At 41.6% G+C, this 13,382-nt stretch overlaps 1 protein-coding gene across 10 annotated transcripts in view; it reads left to right on the top strand.

The window, feature by feature from the left end:
- ATP2B2 (ATPase plasma membrane Ca2+ transporting 2) overlaps positions 1 to 13,382 on the top strand; it is a 340,287-nt gene that overhangs the window by 102,668 nt on the left and 224,237 nt on the right. For all 10 annotated transcript variants that reach the window (XM_075006185.1, XM_075006187.1, XM_075006186.1 and 7 more), the window contains exon 2: positions 2,616 to 2,813. In XM_075006185.1, coding sequence (XP_074862286.1) covers positions 2,616 to 2,813 — 198 coding nt within the window. The remainder of the gene's footprint in view (positions 1 to 2,615; positions 2,814 to 13,382) is intronic.

Here is a 13,382-nt window from a genome sequence, read left to right on the forward strand (position 1 = left end):
GTCTCCTCCCCTGGAGGTCATTAATCCCAGTTTGACAAAACCCTGGCTGCTATGATTTAGTTGGGATTCTTCCTGCTTTAAGCAAGGGGTTGGACTTGATGATCCTCTGCGGTCTCTCCAACCCTATGATTCTGTGTACACCTTCTGCACTATAAGCCGTAGAGCTGCTAATAGCCGGTCAGGCTCTTTTACCTGATACAGACTGGCTGCAGGGTCTCTTTGTTAGAGAGACGCACTAGCAATGTGACTTCCATTAGAACCTTTAACATGCTGTCTGTGGTAGCTGAGGTAAGCTTAAATAAGGCACAGTAAAACTGCAGAGTTAGGAACACCTTGGGAATGGAGGTTGTTTGTAACTCTGAACAAAACATTGTTGTTTCAAAAGTTTACAACTGAACATTAACTTAGTACAGCTTTGAACCTTTACTATGCACAAGAAAAATGCTGCTTTTAAGCATCTTTACTGAAATAAAAACAAGCGCAGGAGCTGTTTCCTTACTGTGTAAAAACATTTTTAAACATTTCTTTTTTTTTTCCTGTAGTTTACCTTTAACCAGGTAATGTGCCACATTTGCTATATTTTTGTCTCTCCTGCTTGATTGCATACTTCCGGTTCCAAATGAGCTGTGTGGTTGACCAGTCAGTAACTCTGGGTATTCAAACTCTGAGGATCTATTGCATTTTACGAAGTGTCACCTAGTGTTCATAGAGTGTAATACAGGTTAGCATTCTAGTTAAACCTTTCAGATTTTCTGGTGTTATTATGCATGTTCATTTTACCTTACTCACCGTGTTGCAGTACTAGCTCATTGAAATATTTTCCCGATGCATTTGACCAAAGTCTTCTAATTCCTCTTTACCAAATACTCTCTCCAGATAGTTTGTTTTCTTTGTCTCTGTGAATGAAGCATAGTAAATTTCCCTAAGAGTGTACATGTTTAAGAAAGCTAGAGTAATTTAAAAGGAAACATGAGAAAAAATTCTGTTAAATCAAAGATAATTTTAGGTCCCAGCCCGCTATCAGAGAAATTTAATATGGTATAAATTTGAAGCTAAAGTTGAGCCCAGTAAAAAGTGCTGCTTTGCTGTCAGCCTTTCTGCTTCTGAGATCCCACCCACTGGTGCCTCTGAGACATGGCTTTCTTCTCAGGAGTCACTCTTTTAGTCTCTGGACCACCTTTGTTCTGAAGGCCATTAATTTATAAATTCCAGGTTCTTACAATGTGTTTATAGGCCTGCTTGTTTGTTAACACAAAGGAGTATGGCAGGTATCCTTGGCATGAATTAACACGTACACACTTAAAGTCAAGGTAAAAGGTCACATATAAGGAGGGAATTTGTAAATCTTCTTTTTGGGCAACCTAGGAAGAATATACTCCAATATCAAGGTGATCAGCTGAATCACAGTGCTTCAAATCCAAGCCAGAAACACAGTGGGATGAACAGACTCCCTGGGTCCTTCGGCAAGGTGGGGCAGGGGGTAGGGGCAACCCAGGCAGCCCTCAGCACCACCTAAAACATGTTCTGTGGGACTCAGGAGACAATTTAAAGGGCCTCGGTCCTGGCCACTGCTGCAGTAGCAGTAGCCAGGAGGATCTCTGGACCTTTCTGAGTCACCAGGCCCCAGGCCAATTGCCTACTTTGCCTTCTGCTGTCAGCAGGCCTGAAGAAACATATCACCACAAATAGGTTTGCATGAAACCATTAGAAGTGTGTTTTAAATTGGGCCTTGGGCCTTCTGATGGCACTCTCTGAAGTCTACTTTTTCAGAAAAGTGATTGTTCACTTTCCCAAATGATTGCATCTATTTAGATCTCTTTATAGTCAAGATACTTATTTGGGACACTATCAGGCTGTGTCTATACTTGCATTCCTCTTTCGAAAGAGGCATGCAAACGAAAGAAATCAAAAATGCAAATGAGGTGGAGATTTAAATATCTGGGAACTCTTTGGCATATTCTTTCAAAAGAGCTTCTTTCGAAAGAAGAAAAGCAGTGTAGATGTGGTTCTTTTGAAGATGGGGCTTGCTTTTAAAAGAGCTGCGTCTACACTGCTTTTCTTCTTTTGAAAAATAAATATGTAAATGAGGTGCCAGATATGTAAATCTGCACCTCATTTGCATTGTTGATTCCACTTATTTGCATGCCTCTTTTGAAAGAGGAATGCTAGCGTATACATAGCCTCAATGTTTCTCTCTAATCTTTTCCATTCACTTGCAGAATAAATGTTTATGTGCACCAGGACATTTGCAAATACACCACCAACAGAAACACAAAACTCAGCCATGGGTGCTCTGCTAATTAGGTGGATGGCAATTGAATTTCTCTTGAGCTATATCATATAACAGTATATAATTAATAACTAACAACAAAGAGTTTCATTTAAATAAAAAACCTTCGACGTTTCTGTAAACCTCTGTTCAAAATACTGGGACAAAAGAATGATCTGGCTAAACAACACGTTTTAAATTGGCAAATCTGCCATCCCATCTAATATGCCATAGGTGATAAAGCTGGCACATCTACTTTGAAAATGCAATTGATTAGAACACTAATGTGTTTGGGCACTTTTTGTTTCCATGTCACTTCAATCATTTGTTTTTAATTTGTTCACAGGATTACCTGGCACTGCTGCAGACCTCGAAAAAAGAAAGCTTATTTTTGGGAAAAACTTTATACCTCCGAAGAAGCCAAAAACTTTCATACAGCTAGTTTGGGAAGCACTACAGGATGTGACTCTCATAATTTTGGAAATTGCAGCCATCATATCTCTGGGGCTCTCATTTTATCAGCCACCAGGACAAGGGAATGAAGGTAAAAACATTTTGTAGTAGGTGCCTGTGTAAATTTTTGTTACTCATGGTGAGTTAAATATTTGTTAATTTTCCTATGGCACTAACATGAGGTTTTCAAGGTCACTATTTTTGTTTTCTTCCAACTCCTAGGACTGTTGTGTTATATCTGAAACCTAACATTTGTCTAAGCATACATACTCTAGCATTTTTTTTTACAGAGCCATAAAAGATTGCTGAACACAAAGATATGTATTAAAATATTTAAAGAAAAGTCATAACTTTCTTATGAAGCTTCTTTAAAAATTTATTTTTAAATCCATGTCATGGCTATTTGAGCTCATCTTTATTATATGCATTTATTCATCTCAGAACTTTGTTTCTTCAGTGACAAAGAAGGAATGTATAACCAGTTTACATACCAAATACATCTTATCATTCAGCATAGATCTATAGGGCAGAGCCTCAGCTAGTGAGTGAACCTATGCCAGTTTACAGGAGGTGAAGATGTGACCATTTAATCAGTCACGAATTGACCTTCTATAATTCTAACATATTTTAGGCTTCTTGCTATTAAGCCCATTTCAAAAAGAAATGAGAGAGGCTATGCCACAATCCCATAGTTTTCCTACAGGCCCTATACTTCTTCAATATCCTTCTGTGGTATTTGCAGAAAGTTTTAAATTGTTTGTGTCTCTGAAGAATTCTCTCAAATTCACCTAGATAAATGCAGTGTTTTTTGTGGTGGTACTTGCCAGTACTGAGTACCAGCCTCTTGGAAACCCCAGCCATGGGAACCCTGCTGGCAGCTCAAACTGTCTGTTGCTCGGGCTGTTATTAGGAGCATGTCTTTTCATTCAGGTTTCCTTAATTCAGAAGTTAGTGGTTTTATTGTGTCCATTGTGGGGCAGCTTGCTTATGGGAACAAGAAGTAATCCTGTGGCATCTTATTGACTAACAAATATTTTGGAGAGTAAGCTTTTATGGGCAAATACCTGCTTCACCAGATGCATCTGGCGAAATGGGTCTTTGCGCATGAAAGCTTATGCTCAAAAATACCTGTTACTCTATAAGGTGCCCCATGAGTTCTTGTTTTTTGAAGATACAGACTAATTTGTCTACCCCTCTGATACTTGCTTATGGGAAGGGTCTTTGCCCTGGGTTCTCTGCTGCTAGAGCACATTGCAGAGATTTAAGCAGTGGTAGGTAGAGGGGAACAGAAGAATTAAGGGGAAAGTAAGCAAAATCACATCATCTGATAAAAATCCAGGGTGAGATTTGAGGCTTTTAGCACAGTGCTGCATTTTGAGTGTGCAGGGAAATGAAGTTTCCAGACTACTCTGAACAGATCTCATCTCTACATTTGGTCCAAACAGAGATCCTCTTCTGGGGGTTTTAGCTAGACTGGTGACTCAAACAAGCAGTCATGCCAATCTCATCTGATCGTAGCATCCTGTGCTAGTCCCCAGTTCTCTTCCCCTGTACTGTCACTTTGACTTCCCTCGTACTCAGGATGGAGTTAAAAAGCTGAACTTGCCATAGAGAATCAGCAAGAAAGAGCCAGCATTCAGCATATGCTAACAGCGGTCTGCCCTAGAGAAAGCTCAGGCAGCTCATTTCCCCGACTCTTCAGAATGCAGGAGAAGTGTGCAGGTTACACTCTCTGCTTTATGTTTGGAAGGGCACAGACCTGTATGCTCGGGTCTTCCTCCCTACCCCAGGGAAGAGTCATGCCCATGGCTTTAGGGAGGGAGCTAAATGCTCCCATTCATGCCCCCCAAGTACAGCAGGTACGATAATCTGTAGCCCTTGAGGAAGAAGTGTGGGAGAGAAGGGTAACAGAACCCCCCTGCACTGTGCACCCAGGGACAATATGGCTATAGATGATATAATTTTCCCAGCTTTGGTAACCTCCTCTTTACCCCAAAGCCATTGTCAACAGACAGATTAATCTAACACCTACTCTTCTATTTGTCATGTATTTTCTGTAGAACTTGTAGGTTGCAGGCTTTTGGTGTCTCCCACTTCTGCAGTACCAAATTCTTATTGATCCTTTTCTTATAGTTACTGCTAGGAGTACAAACTTATATTGTGTTTCCAAGAGGTAAACTCTCAGGAGGTTCTCCCTGTTGGTTTATCTGAGCTTTCATTTTTCAGATGAAATCAACTTCTTTTAAATTGTATACATTCTTGCTGGAATCAGATTCTCATGTGAGCTAACACATGGTCTATCCTGAAGAAACAAATGTGTGTGATTTAGGCCACGTGAAAACATCAAATGTGAAATTAATGCTCAGAGTAGGTCTCCTGGAACAATACCGTGTAGGCAGGTACTCGAAAGAAAGCTCATTAGAACTAAATACTGTCTGAGAATGTTTGCAGCATCTGCCAGCATGAACACATTATTATTCTTTATTTTTATTACCTTAGCACCTCAGAGGTCTTGTTGCCAACGAGGACCCCTTTGTCAATAAAGACATCATATGTATCATCCTTGAACAAGTTAAATTAGGTCCCAATGGATAACGACTTCATAAAAGTTGCTGAAGGGTGGAAAAAAGAGGAAACATTAATTAATGAGCTATTTCTTTAACTTGTAATTAAGTAACATCAAATAAATAAACCAGCTTGGAATGCTGAGCATCCCTCGAGGAATTTCAGTTTGCGTAGTTGGAATCAATGCACAAAGGGTGTAAGTGAATTAAGACTGAAACCACAGTCGTAGAATTTACCTTCTCTTCACCCAGGTAATGAACACACAGGGTTTTCCCACAGGGTGTAGAATTTAATTGTGCTGAAAGAATTGTATAGCCATCAAAACACAAGGCAACTTTAAATTACTTTAAGTCACAGAGGCGACTCACATGCTCAAAATTAAGCACATGTTCAGGAGGTTGCTGGATTGAGGTCAGAATACTCAGAACCTTGTAGGATGAAGCTCATGTTGTAGGATTAGAGAAACAAAGGGAGACTGATATAAAATATTTCACGTTCTCCATCTGTTACAACCCATTTCTGGAGTTATTAATGTAAGAATAAGGGGGGGGAAAGGGTAACGGAGCACTGCAGTTAAACAAGGATCATTGGTATGCATCACTGTTGCTGTAAGGTGTCTAAGAAGAGGTTAGACAAACACCTGCCAGGGATGTTCTAGTTATACTTATTCCAGCCTCATATGGGGACATAAACTAAATGATCTCTTGAAATCCCATTTCTATGATTCTGTAATAAGTGCTCAGAATGTGAAAGAATCAAATGTGTATTGGTATCTGGAAGAAATTAAACTTCAAATCTCTGTCTGTTTCATGCCTACTTCTATTTAAAACTATTGACTGCATGAGTATAACCTTACACTCTTTATAAGTCCAATATTAATGTTGTTCCAAAAATCCCCTAAACTGTATGCATATACTTGTATCATGCTTTTGGGGCAACCCTCACCCCAGCCTCAGCTGTGATGCCAACTTCAGGTCCGATTCCACAGCATACAAATCCTCTATGAACTATATTGGTGCAGTCTGAACCTCTCTAGTTTGGTGCACTCTGTTCCAGCAACATCCTTGGTCTGGCATGATTTTAACTATCTGAATATCCACTTACCATGGGCATGACCAAGTTTACTGCGGTCCCATGAAATTTTCTACAGCCACTAGTCCTGGCTGTCAGTGTTCTGTGCTGTTATTTAGCTGTGATTTACCGCTAAGTCTCTTCTAAGAGCCCAGTAAGTAGTGGGAAGGATTGGTAATGCTGCTAGACAATATTAACTTCCCATGGCCATGTCTACACTAGCCAAAACTTCGAAATGGCCATGCAAATGGCCATTTCGAAGTTTACTAATGAAACGCTGAAATACATATTCAGCCCCTCATTAGCATGCGGGCGGCTGCGGCACTTCGAAATTGACGTGGCTCGCCGCTGTGCGGCTCGTCCCGACGGGGCTCCTTTTCGAAAGGACCCCGCCTACTTCAAAGTCCCCTTATTCCCATCTGCTCATGGGTGGGGGAAGGAACTGGCTCCAGTACATGTAGTCTAGATCTAAATGGACAGTCCTGTATTTAATCCCTGCTGTAGGTCTCCTGACTTTTTTTTTTTAAAGAAAAACAGGCAAATTGTCCTGTAGTTTCTGTCTCCCCCTCACCTAAAATCAGTACTGGTGGGTCCTGCTGCTGGCTGGATCACTGCTTGCCAGCCATCTGCCTACCAGTACTGAGTGGGGGAGTCCAGTGGCCGACAATGGGGGTCACTGTGGCAATGCTGGTAGTGGGGCAAAGATGCAGTGTAAGTCCAGCTGCTCTTTGGCTGCGTGATGGGAGCAGCCTTTGCTATGTGCTGGCTCTTGGCCAGCAGAGCCCCACCCACCCATTTGTCCTGCACTGGCTGTGCACTGCAAGCTGCAGTGTCTGGCGAGTGCAGGCAGGTGCCTGGCAGCTGCCCATGAGGTGTCACCTCTACTTCCCACCCAGCAACTGTAAATATGCTCCCCTTTCACTGTCCTCTCACTGCTTTTCCCTTTCACTTCTCCTCAGCCCTGCTGCTCCTCCATTGACTCTCTAGCTGGGCATATCCTGCTCCCAGAGCTGGGCAGAGAACCAGCCCCTCATTGGTGTGCTCAGCTCACCAACAGCTTGGCTGGCAGGCGCCATCATTCCTCCACTGCCTCTGAGCTGAGCTGGTGCCCTGGAAAAACCCAGTACCCTCTGGCTCAGGGCACTGACCAGGAGGCGCTAAGCTTTACATGTGCCAAAGCCTGGGGTAGCCTTTCTTCCTCGCAGCTAAGCTCTAGAGTGGTGAGAGGGATGTGATTTCCAGCCTTTTGACACCCCAGACCTGCAGGCTCGAAAGGAGTCCCCTGGAAAGTGGCTTAGCACCCTCTTCACCTCCCTGTGCCCTGTCCCCAGGGAGTGCAGGGCTGATCCATCCCTAGGCACCTGCCCTTCTGAGGCCACCTCTCTGACTCATTCACTGAAGCCCCTGCAGTCAGGTTCCTTGGGCCCTGGATTATGTTGGTGGCCAGCAGCAGCCTGCAGGTATTAGCTGCCTTTTGACACTGTGTAAACAGGACAGGACAGACTGCATCCAGCCATAGGGAAGGGTGTGAGGGAGAACAGATGAGCTCTGCAAAGACATGGGCCAGGTCATCCCTTATCCCGCTTCCACAGCAGCTGGATGCAGCTCCAGTGCCTTCTCTCTCACAGAGTGCTGGAAGGCTGCTGCTGGCCACATTCTGGTGTGAACCCTGGCAGAAATCTGGGGCTGGCATGTGACCCTGAATGCCCCTCCCCCAGTAAGAGAAGGTGCCAGGCCCTAGGGGACATGGGTCTGACCCTGATGCGTGGGGGAGATTGCTGGGCAGGGAGGGTCAGATTAGTTGGTCACCTCCTTTGTGTGAGAGATGTGTACGGAGTGTGTGTATGATCTTTCCCCATGTGAACCCTAAATCCTTAAAGATAAATTGCAAATAAAAAGATCTGCATAGTTCTGATTGATTTCCACTGAACTTGTTTCGATACAAATAATTTTACCAGGTGTCCCATATTCGGCATAGGGAAATATGATCACCCTATTCTGAACCAAACTGTGAACATCATAGAATCGTAGATTGGTAGGACTGGAAGGGACTTTGAGAGGTCATCGAGTCCAGCCCCCTGCTCTCACGGCAGAACCAAGTACTGTCTAGACCATCCCTGATAGATATTTATCTGACCTGTTCTTAAATATCTCCAGAGATGGAGATTCCATGACCTCCCTTGGCAATTTATTCCAGTGTTTGACCACCCTGACAGTTTGGGACTTTTTCCTAATGTCCAACCTAAACCTCCCTTGCTGCAGTTTAAGCCCATTGTCTCTGGTTCTATCCTCAGAGGCCAAGAAGAACAAGTTTTCTACCTCCTCCTTATGACACCCTTTTAGATACCTGAAAACCGCTATCATGTCCCCGCTTAATCTTCTTTTTTCCAAACTAAACAAGCCCAGTTCTTTCAGCCTTTCTTCATAGGTCATGTTCTCTAGACCTTTGCTCATTCTTGTTGCTCTTTTCTCGATCCTTTTCAATTTCTCCACATCTTTCTTGGAGTGCGGTGCCCAGAACTGGACACAATACTCCAACTGAGGCCGAACCAGCGCAGAGTGGAGCGGAAGAATGACTTCTCTTGTTCACAACACACCTGTTAATGCATCCAGAATCATGTTTGTTTTTTTTGCAACAGCATCACACTGTTGACTCGTATTTAACTTGTGTTCCATTATAACACCTAGATCCCTTTCTGCCATGCTCCTTCCAAGACAGTCACTTCCCATTCTGTATGTGTGAAACTGATTGTTCCTTCCTAAGTGGAGCACTTTGCGTTTGTCTTTAGTAAACTTCATCCTGTTTACTTCAAACCATTTCTCTAATTTGTCCAGATCATTTTGAATGTTGACCCTATCCTCCAAAGCAGTTGCAACCCCTCCTAGCTTTATATATATATAATTGAAACCATTTCAAGCAAGAAGGTGCATCAGCTCACCTAATTCCAGCACTGATAGGGATAGTGCTCTAAACATCACTACAATGCAAAAACCAAAGTCATAAAACCTTCCCTTCCTAATAAAGTAGGTTTCCTCCCAAAAGTTTTGTTTGTTGATCTGGTGGGTTTTATAAAAACCAGGATCCAAATGATCATGAACCTCCTCCACTCCACAGCAGGTTTACTCAGTGAGTAAATACATAGTAGTTTTCCTCCTCCTCTGATAATCTTACCGAACCAGGCTGAACAATTGAGTCTTGCATTAAATGAGACAGGATGATAACCTTTTCCTGCCTCTGTGCCTCCTCACCAAGTTACATTACTAATTACTGAGGAGAGTCGCATTACTGGTAACTTATTTCTGCTTTCAGTGTAAATACACGATTCCCAAGATACTACCTGCACATATATCTTACAGTAATTATGAATCTTAACAAGTCACAAGTTTTCTGTAGATATCCCATATGTTACTCTTTGTGGATAAATAGCCTGTAAGATGCATTTTGGTGCTGTGTATTTGTCAGGTCTGAGGAGAGAATTGTTTGCAAAGAACAAGGGACCCTTTTTCAAGGAGCTTCTGTGTCATGATTTACATGAACATCTGTGCCTTTTGGTTTTCACTGAAACTAGGAGAGAACGTAATCCTCTCATATTGGTTTTGAAGCATTTACTGCCAATGTTTTTAGGAGGTGCGAAAGGTTACCTATTCTGTCTAGAATTAAATATGTTATTCATATTGTGCTTTGAACTATCTCCTTTGTTGGAAGGGCCCCATGGTTCAGTGCTTAAAATGCCCCTCTTGAAGGAGAATACAATGATGATTTTAATCAGTGACTCTGCAAACTTCTGTGGTTTGTTAAATGACAAGTGGGCATTCCGATAAATGCAACATTTTAATTAAACATCTGCACAAGATTGTCAAGGCCTCTTTTGTTCAATACCACCTGAAAGCATACCCTGGTGCATTATGTAGCATAAAATAATAAGATTCCCTTGGTCAGAAAATTGCATCTCTCATTGCTGAAGTCAGGTTTACTGATTATGGTTAGTAGGATAATAATATGGGTTGAACCTCTCTAGTCTGGCACTCTCTGGTCTGGGAACATCTGTGGTCTGGCATGATTTTAGTTAGCCAGATGTCCACTTATCATGGGTAAGGCCAGAATTCCCATGGTCACATACAGTTTATTTACAGCCACCAGTCCTTGCTTTCATCTTCTCCTGAATGTCTTCTAAGACCCTGAGGCTGGGTCTACATGGACCTATAATGCTGGTAGCATCATAGAAATGAGCAGTCTCGCAATTGCAAATGTCTGCTAATTAGCATAATCACATGACAAATTAGCATAGCCACGCAAGATCTCGCTGCTGGCAGTAAACAAGCCATGTGGACATGCCTCTGCCGGCAAAACCTCCCTCTGTCACCAGTCCCTTATGCCAGCCCCTTGTCAGGAATAAGGGCCTGGTGACAGAGGTGGCTTTTGCTTGCGGAGGTATGTCTACACAGCTTGTTTACTGCTGGTGCCAGCCTCTGCTGGCAGGGAGATATCATGCAGCTGTGCTAATTAGCCATGTGGTTGTACTAATGAGCAGCCATTTGCAATTGTGAGCCTGATCATTTCCATGAAGTTGCCGGCACTACAGGTTTGTGTAGACCCAGCCTGAGAGTGCTGGGCTAGAGAGGCTCAACTTGTATTTTCTGAACCAGAATCTGGTCTTAACATGGTGAACTAAAAACATTTCATTTGAGAATAATGAATGAAAGATCTGTCTGTCTCTTACACTAAAAGGGATTCCTGATCCTCAGAAGAATATTGTCTTGCATTTGCTACTCTTTTCTTGTATGTAAAGTACACTTTAAAAATAGCCTTTAACACGTTTCTTAATGTGATTTTTACCATTATGAGCTCATAGTGCTATTTTCCTTGGCTAAAATCTTATTGTAAAAAGACGAAGGAAGGACTGTGAATTCAGGTCTTAAGTTTTGGAATAGTTGTCTTTCTGAGCTGCCATTTGTTTAGTTGTTGTTGATGTTATCCCTTTTTCATATGTTAAATTCAGTTTATTTGGGGTTAGTGGCCACTAGGTTTCTAACTGTGTTTTTCACATGGGGGGTATCATATCTAACAGGGAAACATCCACAGACTTTGTAGATTGGTTCAGAGATGTAGACTTACTTGGGTTAAGAATTTCATTGTGACTAACAACTGACTTTCTTACTAAGTGTCCAGTAATTGCGGGCATCTTCCATTTTGGAAATAACATGTCAGTGTTCTGAGTAGTCACAATACTCATGTAATTCAATGGGCATTCTACAGATCTTTGCATTTTACTCTCTCTCTCAAACATAGCATTTTGGTTTCTGGTCCTGTCTGGAATGAAGCACAGAAGAATTGAAGTGGTTTTATAACAAGTTGCATTGTTTGTTTGTTTGTTTTTTAATCTTAAAAAGAAAATATTCAGATTTATGTTAATTATCTATCAAATATTAAATGCTCTTCTCTTAGTTTATTTTGTATTTTTGTTTCAGTTATCTATCATGAAATTACAAAAAAACCAACCTCCTCCCCCCCAAAAAACCCCACCAAAACCAAGCCACATATACACAAGGGCTTATGTATACTGTATATTTGCCCAACATAAGTTTAGCTAGTTTAGGTACCTAAGAACACCAAGACTTGTTGTGACCACCCATCTCATTTTGCTGAGCAGTGGTTTATCCAGACCTTCCCCTTTAGTATGCATTTATTGTGTGTACCCTTAAAAAATTGCCAATTGCCCTAATAAACCTAAATAACCTTACATCAGCAATTATAGTATGCTCTTGGTATTCTTTATAGCAAGTGTAGAGCTGTATATAGAACACAGAAAATACTGAGTTGAATTTGTCTATTTGGGAAATGCTGCAAGTGTCTAAGATTGGTAACTTTAATCCAGGCAATGGCTTTAAACTATCCTTAGATTTCTTAATTTGTGTATGTTTTGTTTGCACTGGCATCATGATGACCATTTCCAACTCTGGTGGATATTATATACGTAACACCACCTCTGTTTCCATTTTTAATTTCCTAGGCAATGGTTATCCATTTATATTAGCATACCAGTCATGTGATTCATACCCTTATGGGTCTCATATTTTCTGATGGTGTAAACGATTTAATATGATGCCTATAACATCATTGTGTACAGCTGTTTTATGGTCCAGAAATTTGCTGGTGTAGCCATGTTGGTTAGGAATGTGAAGAAGATCAGACCTATAACTGATGTAGCTATGTGGGCAAATGCCTAAATGTAAACTTCAGGGGCGGACGGAAAACAAGAATTCAGTTTCATGAAAAATGTGACGTTTTTAATATACAAACATAGGAATGGCCAGACTAGTCGTCTGTCTAGCCCACTGTCCAATCTTCTGACAGTGGCCAGTGCTATCTGATCAGAACAGGGCAATGACTGAGCCCAGTACTAGCATCTAGAAGTTTTCAAAGACTGTCTTTGCTGACTCCAAGAGTACTTTCTTAAGTGGTAAGCAGCTATTTAGACACCAGCAGTTTGCAAATGTAGATAGGATTGTGTGTTCCAATGTGCATTACTTTGCATTTGTCAGCCCTGGATTTTATCTGCCATTTTGTTGCCTAGTCACCCAGCTTTTCTTATGTTCCTTTGTAACTCTTTTCAGTCAGCTTTGGGCTGAATTCTGCTGTGCAATTTATTATCCTCTGCAAATTTTGCCATCTCACTCTTCTCCCTCTTTTCCAGATCATTTATGAATATGTTGAACACTACCAATTCCATTATAGACCTTATGTTCCCTACCACTTATTCATTGCCTTTGTTTGCTATTTTTTAAATGTTCCTTTATATCTCATGATTCCTTATTTAACGTGAGAGACTATAGTCTGAGAGCTTGTTTAGGGGGTTTTTTGCGTTTGTTTTCATTTTACACTGGAACAAAGCTGGGACATTTTGAGGTTGCTCATGAGAAAGCCTGAAACACACACAGTCATCTGGATTGTGGTAGGCCCACAGTTAGGTCTCTGTTTTGTGTGGCACAGCTATCCTAGAAAACACTTTCTAAGGTAGACCAG

This window comes from Carettochelys insculpta, chromosome 11 (genome assembly GCF_033958435.1).
Source record: "Carettochelys insculpta isolate YL-2023 chromosome 11, ASM3395843v1, whole genome shotgun sequence".
Lineage (NCBI taxonomy): Eukaryota > Metazoa > Chordata > Testudines > Carettochelyidae > Carettochelys > Carettochelys insculpta.